General features: G+C 39.6%; 1 protein-coding gene across 7 annotated transcripts in view; it reads left to right on the top strand.

The window, feature by feature from the left end:
- RIPK1 (receptor interacting serine/threonine kinase 1) overlaps nt 1-13562 on the top strand; it is a 74318-nt gene extending 60756 nt beyond the window's left edge. For all 7 annotated transcript variants that reach the window (XM_058733174.1, XM_058733170.1, XM_058733173.1 and 4 more), the window contains 5 exons: nt 5396-5472; nt 6854-6944; nt 7806-8372; nt 9779-9931; nt 11528-13562. In XM_058733174.1, coding sequence (XP_058589157.1) covers nt 5396-5472; nt 6854-6944; nt 7806-8372; nt 9779-9931; nt 11528-11814 — 1175 coding nt within the window. In that variant the 3' untranslated portion in view covers nt 11815-13562. The remainder of the gene's footprint in view (nt 1-5395; nt 5473-6853; nt 6945-7805; nt 8373-9778; nt 9932-11527) is intronic.
- Nucleotides 13563-17020: the final 3458 nt, after the last annotated feature.

Here is a 17020-nt window from a genome sequence, read left to right as displayed (position 1 = left end):
TGTTTCATTCCTGGTACTGGTTATTTATGTCTTCTGTTTTCCTTTGTCAGTCTTCCTAGAGGTTTATCAATTTATTGATCTTTTCAAACAACCAGCTTTGTGTTTCATTGATTTTCTCTATTGTTTTTATGTTTTCTAACAGACCCCTGTTCCTTATCATTTCCTTTCTCCTACTTTTTGTTTGTTTTGTTCTTCTTTTTCTAGGTTCTTGAGATGGGAAGTTAAATTATTGATTTGGATTTGAGACCTTTTCTTTTTTCTAATATGTATGTAATGCCATAAATTTCCTTCTCGGCACTGCTTTAGTTATGTCCCCACAAGTTTTGATAAGTTCTTTTTTACTTTCATTTATTTAATTGCATTTAAAATTTTTCAAGACTTTCTCTTTGATCTATGCATTATTTAGAAGGATGTTGTTGGGGAGCCTGGATGGCTCAGTTGGTTAAGCGTCCAACTTTGGCTGAGGTCATGATCTCATGGTTTGTGTGTTCGAGCCCCACATTGGGCTCTGTGCTGACAGCTCAGAGCCTGGAGTCTGCTTCAGATCCTGTGTCTCCTTCTCTCTCTACCCCTCCCCTGCTCACACTGTCTTTCTCTCACTCAAAAATAAATAAAGATTTAAAAAAAAAAAAAAAGAAGTATATTGTTTAGTTTCCAAGAGTTTGGAGATTGTCCTGTTATCTTTCAGTTATTGATCTTCGGCTTGATTTCATTGTAGTCAGAGAACACATTCTGTGTGTTTCAACCTTTAAAATTTATTGAGGCTTATTTTATGTCCAGGATATGGTGTATCTTGGTATATGTTCTGTGGACACTTGAAAGAAATGGGTCATTCTGCTGTTGTTGGGTAGGGTATTCTGTAGATCTCAATTAGATCCTGTTGATAATGTTGAGTTCTTTTATACCTTGGCTGATGTTTTTTCTAGTACTTTAAATCGTTGAGAGAAATATTCAAATCTCCAACTAGAATTGTGAATTTGTCTATTTCTGCTTTTCATTTTATCATCTTTTGCTTTATAGGTTTCACATCTCTGTTGTTTGGCACATGTATATTTAGGATCGCTGTGTCTTGATGGATTGATCCTTTATCATTATATAAATGTCCCTTTTTGTCTCCAGTAGTCATCTGTGCTCTGATGTCTACTTTTTTGGATATTAATATAGCCACCCTTCTTTCCTTTTATTAATGTTAACATGATACATCTTTCTCCATCTTTTTACTTTCAACTACCTATAATCAATTATATGTGAAGTGAGTTTTTTGTGACAGCATATACTTGGGTCATTTCTTTATTCTGCCAATGTCTGTCTTTTGATTGGTGTTTTTAGACCATATACATTTAATGTAATTATTGTTATGTTAGAGCTCATGTTTGCCATTTTGTCTTGTTTTCTGTTCTTTCTGTTTTTCATTTCTCTGTTTTCTTTTTGCTGCTTTCCTGTGCATTCTTAAACATTTTTAGAATCCCATTTGAATTTACTGACAATATTTTTGAGCATAGTTTTCCTAATGGATACTCTAGGTGTTATACCATCTGTACATAATTTATTGCAGTCTACTAATGTTATTTTACCAGTTTAAATGAAGTATAAACACTTTACTTCCTTTACTTCTCTTTACTTTCCTCTGTATATAATTGCCTTAAATATTTCCTCTACATACATTTATAATACTTTGACATTGTTACAGTTCTTCTTCAACTGTCAATCATAGTCTAGAAGATTCAAAAGGAGAAGGAAAGCCTATTGTATTTAGCCATATTTTTTATCACTGTGTTGTGGGGTATTTTTTGTAATACTAGTTCTGACACCAAATGGGTCACAACTGGGTATTCTAGAATTCAATTAAATTCTGACAGTGACTACCTGGAGTTATTGTCAGATTCCACAGGTTTAAGGGCTTAGTCCTGCTGTAAGATTGTCCCCACTTTATATACCAGATGCAGATAGGGTGCCCAGGCTACCCACATTTCTGCCCCATCAAATACAAATCTGAAGGTCCTCATACTACCCCCTGAGGTTCGGTAATTCACTAGAACAACTCATAAAACTCAGAAAACATTTTGCTTACATTTACTGGGTTATAATAAAGGATACAACTCAGGAACAGCCAAGGGAAGAGATTTCATTAAGCAAGTTATTGGTGGTGGGAGTGGTGTGCCATGAAGCTCTCATGCCCTCTTTGGGCATGCCACTTTCCCAAAAATGTACCCACTCAATGTATTCACTAACCTGGAAGCTCTCCAAACCTTGTTGTTAACAGGTTTTCATGGAGGCTTAATTAGGTGGGCATTATAGATTAAATCACTGGTGGGCTCTATCTCCAGTCTCTGTCCGCTCACTGTAGGTCAGGGAGCTGTAATGAAAGCTCCAAGCCTGTAGTAATAGCTAGGTCTTTCTGGTGACCAGCTCCCATCCTGAAGCTATCTATCTTCTCCACATGCCTCCAGCCTGAAGCCATCTCATTAACATACAATTCTTACTGCCTAGAATATCTTAAGGATTTGAGGAAGTTCCCAGCCATGAACCGGCTGAAACTGGGAAAAAGAACACCTATTTATTTTTTAGTTATACCATATGTGTTCTTTCTTCCTGATATACCAAATATCTTTTTTTTTTTTTTTTTTTTTTAATCATTTCCTTCTTGTTTAGGAAGTTTCTTTAGCCATTCTTTTAGAGTGTGTCTGCTAGGGACAAATTACTGTAGTTTTTCTTCATTTGAGAATGTCTTGATCTTCCCTTCATTTCTGAAGGATATTTTTGCTGGGTGTAGGATTCTAGGTGGACAATTCTTCTCTTTCAGGATCTAATAAATACTGTGCCACTTCTTCTGGCCTCTATGGTTTCAGTTAAGAAATCCTTTTTTTCTTTCTTTTCTTTCTTTTTTTTTTTTTTTTAACTTACAGGTAAGGTATTTTCTCTGACTGCTTTCATGATTTTTTCTTTATCTTTCAGAGGTTTAATTATTATTCGTTTTGGTATGAATTTCTCTGGGTTTATTCTGTTTGAGTTTTGTTTTGATTTTTGAATCTGTTAGGTCATGTGACCCTTGCCAAATTGGAGAGGCTTTCAGCCATTATCTCTTAGAGTACTTTTTTCAGCCATGCTTTTTCCTTTCTTTCTGAGATTCTGTTAATAGAAATACTAGAACTTTTGTTAGAGTTCCACTTGTCACTGAGGTTTTGTACACTTTTTTCTCAGTTTATTTTCTCCCTCTTGATCAGATTAGTATATTTCTATCATTCTGGTCTTTCAGTTCACTGACTTTCCTGTGTCCCTTTTATTCTGCTGTTGAATTTATCCATTTTGCTTTATTACATTTTTCAGTTCAAAAATTTCATTGAAATTTATTTTATATCTTCTCTTTCTTTGTTGAAGCTGTTTTTTCATTTGTTTTAAGCTTGTTTGTAATTGCTTATTGAAGCATTTTTATCATGGCTGTTTAAAAATCCTTATGCAGGTAATTCTAATATCTCTAATATCTTCATGTTGGCATCTATTGATTATGTTTTTTCCTTCAGTTTGAGATATTCCTGGTTCTTAGTGTGATGAGTCATTTTTCTGTTGAAACTTATACATTTTCTTACAATGTTATGAGATTCTGGATCCTCCTTAAGCCTTCTGTTTCAGCTAGCCTTTTCTGACATGGCTTTGGCAGTGGAAGGATGACTGTTACCTTTTTGTGACAGGTAGAGGGAAGTCCAGGTTTTCTATTGAGCCCTGTTGACACCTGGGGTGGGGGGTGGGGCTTCTTTTAACTGGTGAGGGTGGAAGTTCCAATGGAGTCCACCTGGTCTCCATGGACACTGCAATGGAAGTGAAAGTTCTGACTCCCACTAGCCCTTTTCTGACACTTCTCCATTGGAATGAATAGGGGCACCTTACAACTACAAAGTAAGGGTGCAAGTCCAGTCTGCCCTGGTAGTCCATTGACACCACTGAGTGGAGTGCTCATTACCATCTGGCAAGAAGGAAAGTCCTGGCTTCCTTTTTGGCCTTCTCTGACATCACCCCGGTAGGGGTGTTGGTATACTCTGTTACTGTCTCATGAGGTTGGAAGTCTCAGCTACCTACCTGGCCTTTGCTGGTGAGGTTGGGAATGGAGCTACAGTATTTTCTGTGATGTTTGCCTGGAGAGTGGTTTTTGACCAAAGGTCTTTTGTCTTGCTAGGATGCTCTTTGCTTAGTCCTTTGGCTCAAAGGATCAGGCTTTATTTAATTAGGATTTTTTTTTTTTTTCCATTGGGTTGCCAGCTTCTTTAAGCCCAAGTCTGGGATCTAAGAGGCAAAAAGAAATCCTAAATGAACACATTGTCATGTCTTTCCTCAGATCCCCCAAAGTCCCTAGTTTGTCAGCCTTTGTCTTTCCTTCTTTCAGACTCTTTTTATGTTTGTTTCATATGTGATATCTAGGGGTTCTTGTGCTTAGAGGGAGAAATAAGGAAAAGTATGCCTACTCCATCTTCCTGGAAGTGAAAGTTGCCTTTTTCTTTTAAGGCTGACAGCCTTTAACTTTTTATATCAAATCACTATTCTGAGTATTCTATAATAATTTTTTTTAAGTGTATTTATTTTGAGAGAGAGAATGTCAGCAGGGGAGAGGCAGAGACAGAGGGAGAGAGAATCTCAAGCAGGTTCCACGCCGTCAGCGTGGAGCCCGATGTGGGGCTCAGATCCATGAACCATGAGATCGTGACCTGAGCTGAAATCATGAATCAAATGCTTAACTGACTGAGCCACCCAGGTGCCCCTATCCTAGAATTCTGATACCAAGGAGACAGAAACAAGGAGTCCACCCATCCTTGTTCACTTGGAGATTAATTTATACTAGATAGGGCTTTGTGCTGCAGTGAGAGAAACATGCTATTAGGCAATAGGCCTTGGTTTCTTTTTTTTTTTTTTTTTTAATTAAAAAAAATTTTTTAAAATGTTTATTTATTTTTGAGATGGGAGCGACAGAGCATGAGAAGGGGAGGGACAGAGAGAGAGGGAGACACAGAATCAAAAGCAGGCTCCAGGTTCTGTGCTGTTAGTACAGAGCCTGATGCGGGGCTCGAACTCACAAACTGTGAGATCATGACCTGAGCTGAAGTCAGACGCTCAACCAACTGAGCCACCCAGGCACCCCAATAGCCCTTGGTATCTCGTGTTACCTTGTTCCTTCTTCTTCCACCTAGTTATTAGTCTTGCTAGTCTCTTTGGGTAAGTCAGAGATTTGGCATTTAAATTTTTATTTTACTGCTTTGTCCACAGATTAAGATAAGTAATTCAAAGATAATAGATTACTAATACTCAAATTTTACTTTAGGGTTGGCGTAGCTCAAGCGGTTATTTCACATATGGTTATTACTTTAGAAAATACTTAAGAAATTTATAGTATTATTTCTTTATATAGGTATTGAAGAAAAATTTAGGCCTTTTTATGTAGATCAATTAGAAGAAAATGTAGAAGAGGATGTGACAAGTTTAAAGGTAGGTAATGCTCAAAACATTAACCTATCAAAGCATATATATTATCAATCTTGAAATTCAAAGCAATATAACTTGTTACTAAGATTTGAAGTAGGCTAGCTTAGTTAGTAATCACATGAAACAAAATTAGCAATTTTATATAGATATCATCAAGTTGGCATACTGGACCCATTCCTCCATCGAAACTAATGAAATGAGAGAAATTATATATAGCAATATGAAAACAAAAGCACAGCATCACTGGAATAGAATGGAAAGTACCACAGGTGGATCAGTCGTTCTGAGGAATTCTTGAAAGATAGAAAGCCAACAGAATTAAATTTGCTAAGACATACAACAGAAAAAAACAAAAAACAAAAAACAAAAAAACACTACCCCTAAACATAATGCTGAAAAAGTAGTGGAGGAGCGAGCCTTGTGTCAACATACCGAAGAAACAGCACGGTCACCTGGGACATCAACGATGAGATCTTTACTTGGGAACCAGGTTGTTGCAGTTTCAAAAGTTGGCTCCTCCCCCTGATAACCTTGTGCTAAGCAAAGGAGCAGCATCCACTTCAACCTGAAGCAATGAATTTGGTGTCTGGGCTATGACAAGGATTGTTACCAACAAGTAACCAAGGGAAACAAAGACCTTCCCTACATACACACCCTCAGGAAATAAGCTGCTAGCATAAGTCTTACAGCAACATACTATAATCATGAAGGCAAGACTACAGTAAAGAAAATAGGCAGGCATAAGGAGGTTTTAAGATAAAGATAAATTAAGAGAGTCAATATCCAGTGTTCTCCCATTGAATGGTCTTAGCACACTTTGTGAAAATCAATTGCTCATACAAGGGTTTATTTCTGGGCTCTCTGTTATGTTCCATTGGTCTATGCTTATCCTTAGGCTAATACCACATTTTTTTTTTATTAAAAAATTTTTTTAATGTTTATTTTTGAGAGAGAGACAGCGTGAGCAGGGGAGGGGCAGAGAGAGAGAGGGAGACACAATCTGAAGCAGGTACCAGGTTCTGGGCTGTTAGCACAGAGCCCAATGCAGGGCTTGAACCCACGGACATTGGGATCATGACCTGAGCCGAAGTTGGATGCTTAACCGACTGAGCCACCCAGGTGTCTTGAATACCACATTGTTTTGATTTCTGTAGTCTTGTAGTGAGTTTTGAAATCAGGAAGTGTGAACCTTCCAAATTTGTTCTTCTTTTTTTTTAAGATTTTATGGCTATTTGGGAAAAAAGATTATTTTTAAAAAATATTTATTCCTCGTAAGAGCTATATGAAATTTCTACCTTTTGAAAAGACTCATTTTTCTTATAATAATTTTCTGGAACTATTTTCGACTGTTTACTAAAGTGTGCATTTACGCTCTTAATTATAGAAAGAGTATCCAGACCAAAATTCATTTGTGAAGAGAATGCATTCTCTCCAGATTGACTGTATAGCAATACCTCCAAGCAGGTCAAATTCAGGTAACATACTATGATTGAAAGTACTTTATTCAGTCATTCATTCATTCATTCTATTTTCTAAAGTAACTATTCATGACCGTGTAAGAAACAGAAGACGCTATAATATTTAACCCCGGCCATAAGGGAATTTATAATATATTTGGGAGGGAAAATACATGTATTTGAAATAGTAAGCAACCTTGCGTTCACCAAAATCATAAAGCATCTTGAACATATATCTGATAGGGAGAAAGTGACATCAGGACAAAGAGAGGACATACGTGGAAGCATAGTCCTTGAGAAGGTCAGGGATGATGGATTCAGAGAACAAGCAGAGAGGTTGGTCTCAGATTCAAGGAGGATACTTTTTTCCATTATAACAAAAGGGAAAACAGACAATAGGATATTGAAACCACTTAATTGCTATCTATTCTGGGGCAAGTTAACCTCTTGTAAACTTCATCCATCAAATCATGATAATAATTGATCCTATTCTTACAGGGCTTTTAAAGAATAAAAGAATCCATGGAAAGTGCTTAGCACCAAGCTGTTAACTATTCCTTTTGTCCAGCCCTGCTTCATACCAAGGAGACACCCACCTTCTCTGTTGCAATGCAAGTCCCTTTCTTCCTTGGTCATTCCTGTGACACTCATATTTCTGTTGCTTGTTAAAATTTCTCTAGTGCTCTCTCACCACCAGGCAGTGGCTTCATTTTATTACCTATATAACTTGTAGGAAGAGGACCATCAAGTAAATGCTTTTTGATTTGTTCTCAAAGTTTTCAGTATGTTCTGAGGTACATATTTATGATGGTGCTCAGGTTTTATTTTACTTCTTACTGCTTTATGAAACTCTTTCCAATGTTGATCTTTTGTTCTCAGCCCCAGAACAGCCCAGTTCTCTGCACAGTTCACAAGGACTTGGGATGGGCCCTGTGGAGGAATCCTGGTTTGCTCCCTCCGTAGAGTACCAGCAGGAGGAGAATGAGCTCAGCTTGCGGAGTAAACTCCAGGAGGAAGCCAACTACCATCTTTATGGCAGCCGCATGGACAGGCAGACAAAGCCGCTCAGACAGAATATGGCTTATAATAGAGAGGAGGAAAGGAGACGAAGGGTCTCCCATGACCCGTTTGCACAGCAGAAACCCTATGAGAATGTTCAGAACCCAGGAGTAAAAGGCATTACTTATTCCAGTGCAACCGGTCATGGTAATGCAGTACACCAACCAACAGGGCTAACCAGCCAACCTCAAGTACTATACTGGAACAATGGATTGTACAATCTGTATGGTTTGGGAGCAAGACCGTTGGATCTGGGAACACCAAGTCCAAGAGTTTGGTATGGACCAAATCCAAGCCATATGCCAAGTGTGCATAAAACTCCAGTGCCTGAGACCAACCTACTGGGAAACACACCCACCATCCCATTCAGCTCTTTGCCATCAAGAGGTAAACAGTTTTTTCAGTTACAATCTAAACAATTAAAATTTCTGAAAATAAAGCAGCCATTAGCTCTGTTGTAGACTACCAGGTAACAAGGGTGAGTTTTTTGCAGTCTTCAGTTGCCAGATGCAGTTTGTAGCCATGGAATAGTCTCCATCAGACCACTTGACCTCAGTCTGGGTAGAATTCATTGCACCTGCCCACAGGTGTTGGGTTACAGGTCCTGATAACTGGTAGGCATCTTCTGCTCTAACGTTCATCACAGTGGTCCCATTATCCTAATCCCTGATGGAAGTGAAGGTCACTGCTTGTGTTCTTTTTCTTGCTTGCTGTTTTCTGAAGGTAAGAAGTCTTAGATATTTTTATTTCTTATCTTATATAGGCCAAAGACAACCATTTGTGGTGAAAACCATAGTGTTGGGCTACCATCACCACCATTTATCTCCACAACTCTTTTCATCTTCTCACACTGAAACTCTGTACTCATCAGGCACTAACTCCCCATTCCCTCCCACCCAGCCTCTGGCACCCACCATTTTACTTTCTTTCTCTATGAACTTAACCACTCTAGGTACTTCATATAAATGGAATCATACAGTATTTGTCCTTTTGTGACTGCCTTACTTCACTTAGCACAATGTCCTAAAGGTTCATCCATGTTGTAACCTGTGACAGAACTTCCTTCCTTTTTAAGGCTGAATAATATTCCATTGTCTGTATATAACACATTTTGTTTATTTGTTCATCTGTTGACAGACACTTGAGTGGGTGCTATAAACATGAGTGTGCAAACATCTGTTTGAGGCCCTGCTTTCGATTCCTTTGGGTATACTCCCAGAAGTGAAATTGCTGGATCATAGAGTAATTCTGTTTTTAATTTTTGAAGAACCTCCATACTGTTTACCACAGTGGCTGCACCATTTTATATTCCCACCAGCAGTACACCAGGGTTCCAGTTCATCCACATCCTTACAAACACTTGTTATTTTCTATTTTTTGTTTTTGTTAACAGTAGCCATCCTGATGGATGTGAGGTTGGTTCAGCTACATTTTAAAGAAGAAAATTTCAAAGAGTGGCATAGGATAAATAACTTATACATCTGGAGTAAAGCCCTGCCCTCTTACCATATTGTATCTATTTCTCTTGCTTGCTTTTTTTTTTAATGTTTATTTATTTTTGAGAGAGGGAGAGAGAGAGAGCGCGTGCCTGAGTGGGGGAGGGGCAGAGAGAGGGGTGGGGCAGAGGATCTGAAGTGGGCTCTGACTGTAGAGAGCCCAATGCAGGGCTCGAACTCATGAACTGTGAGATCACAATCAGAGCTGAAGTTGGACACTTAACCAACCAACCACTCAGGTGCCCCTCTCTTGCTTTCAATCTAGATATACTTACCTGTATATTTCTCTCTATTCAGATGAGTCTATAAAATGTAACATATACAACAGCGCTGGCATTCAGGTTGGAGACCATAATTATATGGAGATTGGGGGATTGAATTCAGCACTACTGGAAAGCACACACGTGAACTTGAAAGAAGAGCCAGCTTCTAAGTACCAAGATATCTTTGGTAAGATGCCCTTAAGGATCCATTGCCTAGCAACCTTGAACTTTCTTCCTTGTTTAGAAGGATCTAATGGAATCCGGAAATTTCTCTGATTATTCTCTCTGAAAATTGCCCCGTGTTTTCTCTGTAATTTCCATATAATTCCTTTGTGATTTATTTATATTTAATATGGGGATGATTACAATATCTAACTCATGGATTTGTTATGAAAATTAAATGAGTCAATATGGATAAATAGCTTAGAACACTGCCTGGCACATAGCTAGGTCAAGTGTTAAATACATCATCATCAATATTACTACTCAGACCTAGGAGATAGCTCCTTCAGGTCTTCATCAAGAGGGATTCTGTAAAAGAAAGAAGACTATGCCTTCAATAGCACCTCTGTAATAAAAATAATAGGGCTTTCTCTTACAGCTTTCCACTATGCAGGCTCATAATATTAATCCCAAAACACAACCTGGGAAAAGGAGTCACAAGGCTAAAACAATGGGATTTAAGAACCTAGCTTAATGATTAACTCTAGGATTGGCAAAACTTTTCTATCAAGGGATAGATAGTAAATATTTTAGGCTTCACTGGTCCTGAGGTCTCTTTTGCAACTACTCAAGTGACACTGTAGTACAATAGCAGCCACAGATAATATGTACACGAACAGGTATGGCTGTGCTCTAATAATAGGAGGTTCCTAACTTTTGGGCTGACAGAGGTACCTTTGAGAATCTGATGAAACCCAGGATCCCTCTCCCAGAGAGGTATTGACAAAATTTGACAAATATCTTGGGAGGTTTTGGACTGCTGATGTCCAGGGATGATGACAGAAGCTGCATTGTGGGAAGCTGAGGAAAGAACGGGAGTTGAGGGGTAAAAAAATGAGATGTCTTTTCCCTTATGTTCAGCTTTTTGAGGTAGGGTGTGGATCAAGGAAAATGTGTGTGGTGGTTATTTTATATTTTAGCCTCCTTTTGTTATTTTTATGAAGGACAAGGGGAAAGAATGAGTAGAAAGAGAGGTTGTGGCTGTAGAAGAGAAGACAGACTTAGGGTAGAGGAGAAATTAGTCCCAAAATAGACCTTGAAAAGTAGATCCCTCATTCCTTAAAAGACCAGGGAAGTCACTGTAATTGAACGAATTCACACTTGATGGTCTGTGTCCTTAATAAGAGAAAAGTTAACTGTTGGGTGCAGGGGATTAGGAGTTGAATGACCTTAATTCTGGCCAAATGTAAGTGGAAAATGCCAAAAGGAACAAAAGTGGTGTTTTCCCTCGTTACATCAGGAAGGTCTGATATTAATATGGCCGCTGGCTAAAGTTGTATATTATAGCCTAGTAGCCAAGCAGGGGTTTCATTCCCAAAGCCATCAGCTGTGGCTCAGTGTTGCATGTGCTATGAGGAAGGGGTTCTCTATTGTATTCATATCAACACTCCAGATAGGCTTCCAGACATGGAAAGCATCACCCAATGAGTCAATAACTATATAATTTAGAAGTTATCTTTTTTTTTTTACTGTCTCCTGGGACTCTTTCTACAGGTTTTTGAAGCTAGAATGTTCCAAATGGGTTAAAGCTTTATGTCTTCTTCTCTTTTCTGTTTGGCAGATAATATCACTAGTCTGACTGATAAACATCTGGACCCAGTCAGGGAAAATCTGGGAAGGCAATGGAAAAACTGTGCACGTAAGCTGGGCTTCACTGAATCTCAGATTGATGAAATTGACCATGACTATGAGCGAGATGGACTAAAAGAAAAGGTTTACCAGATGCTCCAAAAGTGGCTGATGAGAGAAGGCAGTAAGGGAGCCACAGTAGGAAAGCTGGCCTATGCACTCTACCAGTGTTCAAGAATAGACCTTCTGAATTATTTGATACACATCAGCCAGAGCTAATTCCAGAAAAGGCTTTGGCAGCATAAGGTAATCTCACTTAGTGAGTAACACACTGAAAATGTGCTGCCTCAGAATGTTCAGAATTCTTTCCTTCCTGATAGAGGTTCTATGTCTACATAAAATTCTCCTGCATCCCATAGCTGGAGCATGGGAAAGAAATCTACAGCAAACATCCCACTAACCAGGAAGACCTATTAATGGTCAAGCACCACCCCCCCCGCAAAAAAAAAGCCTAATTGGGTTTTGAAAGGGAGAGGAGAGGTATTTAAGGAAGATATTTTTCTTTCAGTATATTCCATAACCTTCAGTGATGCTATTCATTTCATTTCCTGGAGTTTTGTTTGAGAAGGAAAAACAAATTCAGAGAAATGTAAACTAAGTCAACTTTCTTACCTTATGCTTTCTTCTCCATGTAGGCTCCAATTATAACCAGAGTACAGTGAAATTGCGAGTTCTCTTCAAATAGTTTTTTTTTTTAATTAAAACTACAGTTCATTCCAAAGCTATAAGGTCTGTTAACTTCAGTATCAAATGTTGTATCAGTCACTACAGGCTTTAAAAATTACATGCAATCACCACTCCATAAATTAGCTGAATGGATTTTAAGGAGTAAGGAGAAAAAAAAATAGAGAACAAAAATATCAGAATTTTCCAGTTGTTGCAAGGAATTGCTACTAATTGTGGTTAACTACAAAAATTCTTGACTAAGTTTTTAAGTTCTTTCCTAGCATTCTGATACCTTATGTATTTTCCCAACCTCTGCCCTGAAGAGGGAGCATGTATGCTCTGACTGGAGCTTTGGGGCTGATCACTGTTGAGCAGCTTCCTCAGTTTACCCCAGGATTCTGTAGAAATTTCTTCTTTTTGTGTGTGTGTGAACTGTGATGTCAAAAAAGGACTGCTTCAAAGCTTGGTCACCGTGCCTTTAGCTAGCATCATTCAAAGTCCTCCTGAAACTCAGGAATGAGTGAAGGAACCAGAAGACCAGAAGACTGAAGCCAACCAGGCCATCCAGTATCACTGTCTGCACTCTGTTTATCAAACAGAGAGGGTATGTCATTGTGCTTAGCCCTTCCAGGAGGGAGAGAAGGATGCAGCGTGGTGACTCCGGCTGTCAGAACAGATTCTAGGAACTGGTGATTGATAACAGTATTGTGGTTCTGGTTCTAAATCCCCTCTGGCCCTAAATGATATACATACACACACACACCCCTGAGGTGGGACTGTAAAACAGGATTTCTCAACTTCTGCACTATTGGGATCTTGGGCCAGGTAATTCTTTCTTGTGGGGGCTGCCCTGTGCATTGGAGGATTTGGATGTTTGAAAGTGCCCTCTACCTGCTAGAAGCCAATAGTGCTGTTCTCCCCTACTCTATCTTCAGTTGTGACAAGACACTGCCACATACATGTTCCCTGGAAGTGCAAAACCGCCCCTGGTTGAGAAGAGCAGTGCCATAAAGTAATGAACCTCAGCCCCTTATCCACAGATATCCAGGCTCACTATTAGTTGCCACATAGCATTCGATCACATAGACCAAAAGGAAAATTGAACGGGGAAAGAGTCCCAGGCTTTGCTGGGGTGGGGGTGGATCATTGCTTTTCTAAATGTATCCCTTGTACCTCTGTCCTCTAACAGTATTTAAATTCTCTAAATTCCCAAGAGATTGAATGATCAATGTTTTAAGAGGCAAAAATGGAATGTATTTTTAATGGCCTTCTAAAAATAAAATTTTGTACCTCAAATATAAGTAATTGAAATGATGTGTTTGTAAACGAAACTGTTTGGGCTTCTCCACGTAGGTTGACATTTCCTGTATGAACTCTCCTTTTCACCCTCCTGCTATTAGCAGGCAAGAGGAAGTGATGGTATAAAGGGGAAGCTTCTGGACAGCGCTATTTGTCTCTCAGGATGAAAACTTGCTGCCTTGAGAGCCTGCAGCATTGCTGTCCTTCAAACATGATTCAGAAGTCCTACCTCCAGCCCCCACTCTGTCAAAACTGGGCTGAAAAGAGCCAAATTTGTATCTAAGGAGTTTCAATGCAAGAAAATCAATTGGGTAGAAAATCACTTAAGTGAGATGACACAGACTACAAGATGAGAGAGAAGCCTATCCATACCTTTGTTCCAAAAAAGATATTCAGATCCTAAGGTTACTACTGGTAAATAACACCTCCAGCTCTCACAGCTTTGTGATATCAGTATATTTTCCACTTGTTGCTGTGGTTTCAGTATTTGTTTTGGCTCCATAAAATGAAATTAGGTCTTCAGGAATAGTTCTTTCTTTCTCAGAAAATGGTTTAAATAATATTTTGATGTACATTTTAATGTGCACTACTTCTAAAAGTCTTTTTTTTATAGTAATATAAATAAAACTAGGTGTTTACTAAGATAAATGGCTTAGCCAATTTCAGATAAAAGTGTTTTCCATCAGAAGTGGGCTGTGACGGGGCACCTGGGTGGCTCAGTCGGTTGAGCATCCGACTTTGACTCAGGTCATGATCTCACGGTCTGCCAGTTCCAGCCCTGCGTTGCACTCTGTGCTGACAGCTCAGAGCCTGGAGCCTGCTTCGGATTCTGTGTCTCACTCTCTGCCCCTTCCCTGTTTATGCTCTCTCTCTCTCTCTCTCTCTCTCTCTCTCTCTCTCTCTCTCAAAAATGAATAAACATGAAAAAAAAAAAAGTGGGCTGTGACACTACAGTGTAAAACAAGCTCAAGCTGACTTTATGAATGGTAAAAATTTCCTTGCCACAATGTGCAAAAGTAGATGATATTAATTCTAATTTCTCTCGATACAAGGGTAACCATGTCAATGAGATCAATTCTTTTTGTCACATCTGTTGTAGGATAAAAAATATTTACTAACCGCCAAAACTGAATTTAATACAAAATCATGGTTTAATTTTTAAATTTACTTTATTTAGCCCATTGGGTTTTAATTTTTTAGGAGGAGTAAGAAGTGAAATATTGATGGTTTTTGCCCATTGCAATCAGCCAGGGTTAATGTGCAGTTTCACTAGAAAGGACTAAAGTGAAACAAAACAAAACAAAACAGAACAAAATGAGGAGTAAGAAGTGAAATACTGATGGTTTTGCCCATTGCAATCAGCTAGGGTTAAAGTGCAATTTCACTGAAAAGGACTGAAGTGAAACAAAACAAAACAAAACACTAGGTATTTATATGTTCAAGATCTTAGAAGCATCTCAAAGTGTTTTTATATTTTATTTTTCCTTTTTGTATTATTATTTTTAAAGTAATCCAACCTGGGTCTTGAACTCCTGAATCCTAGATCAAGAGACCAAGAGTCTCAGGCTCTACCCACTGAGCTAGCCAGGCACCCCCAAAGAAGCATTTGGTTACAAAGAAATCATTGAAGGCCTAATGCTGTTACAGTGAATTCCACAACACATAACAATCCAAATACAGGTTCTGAAACCAAGCAGGCTTAAATTCTCCTCTGTACTGTAGCTATGTACTCAGGGCCTGCTTTCTAACCTCTCTTAATCTCAGTTTCCTCATTTTATAAATAGGCCAATAAGGTTGATGTGAGGATTAAAATAATGCATCATAAGGTGCCTGGCACAAAGTTACTCTTTAATCAAAACTGCACAATAGTGTTATACATAAAGGACTAGTTCTCAAGTGTACACTTAAAAACAAATTGTAACCAATAACTTAAATCTACCATTTTTCACAGTGCTACCATTTTTGATTTATCAGTGGGATAACGTATTAAAAATTGTACAGACAACTATTTTTAACTCTCATGATCTCTGATAAATCCCAGTCAACCTCTCAGGAAAAAATAAGGAAACGTTGACCCACCAAAGATTTCTGAGAGTCAGATGATAACAGCTGAACTGTATTTCTCTTTCCTTCTATGCAGGAAATTGATGTAGTAGATTTATGTTGAGAGAAAATTTTTGCCCCAGAAACTCAAATGGGCCAGTGAGGATACTGCAGGTATCAGAACCCCCATGGCTGTAACATGTTACATAATGGTCTCAAAGTTCATATTATGGCATGTGTCAGAATTTTCATCTTTTTTTTTTTTTTAATCTTTGAACGTTTATTTTTGAAAGGGGGAGGGGAGGGCAGAGAGGGAAGGAGACAGAATCTGAAGCAGGCTCCAGGTTCTGACGTGACAACACAGAGCCCATGTGGGGCTGGAACTCACAAACCCTGAGATCGGGACCTGAGCCACAGTTGGTGGCTTACCCAACTGAGCCACCCAGGCGTCCCTCCATCTTCTTTAAAGAACAACATTCCATTACATGTATACACAGGTATAATAAACCTTCATCCCTCCATTGACATATGGGTTGCTTTCCAATTTTCCACTTTGGCTATTGTGAATAATGCTATGACCATAAATAGCTTTGAGACACTTATCAATTCTTTGGGGGTATATACCCACAGGTGGAATTGCTAGATCATATAATTGTACCTTTAATTTTTTTGAGCACCCGCCACGCTATTTTCCACCACCACTGCACTATTTTGTATTCCCACCAGCAGCACACAGGGTTCCAATTTCTCCACATACTCACCAACACTATTTTTTTTTTTTTACAATAGCCATACCAAACAATGAGTATGAGGTAATATGAAGGAAAAAAAAAAAAATAATGCCATCATTCCTAGAAGCAAATGCATTTCACTCCACCGACGGCAGCCAGTCTTGAAGCCTCCTTCTCCGTCCACAGGTCCGTCCACAGGTCCCTCCTCACCACCCACTCCCTGAGAAGGGCGGGATGGGGGAGGGGTGCAGCCTCGCCTGTCTGGAGGGACTGGTCACCGCGGCGGTGGGAGGGCAAAGCCGACTGGGACGTACCCCTCGTGAGCCAGAGCTGGCAGCAGACGATCTGTGTTGCGGTACCACTGGGACTTCGAGCCCCGTTTCTGACAAGGGTCACAAAGAGCCCGGCGGGCTCTTAGCGGGTCCTAGCATCCCGGCGTGACAAGCCGAAACGGGCGACAGGCTGTGGCCGGAAGTTCAGGAGCAGCGGGGTTCTGTCGGGGCAAGGCGGAGGGTGTTGAGGGCGGCCGCTAGACCTAGGCTCTTGCATGTTTCCTGGCGACGGGGCGTAGCGGGACGTAGTGGGGCGGGGCGCAGTCTTGTTCTCAAACGGTGCTGGCGGTGGGGTGTGCAGCGGCGGGGGGGGGGGGGGAGGGGGGTGGACGCGGGGTGGTCGGTGGAGCCGGC

This window comes from Neofelis nebulosa, chromosome 6, assembly GCF_028018385.1.
Source record: "Neofelis nebulosa isolate mNeoNeb1 chromosome 6, mNeoNeb1.pri, whole genome shotgun sequence".
NCBI lineage: Eukaryota > Metazoa > Chordata > Mammalia > Carnivora > Felidae > Neofelis > Neofelis nebulosa.
This window is presented reverse-complemented; position numbering and strand designations above follow the sequence as displayed.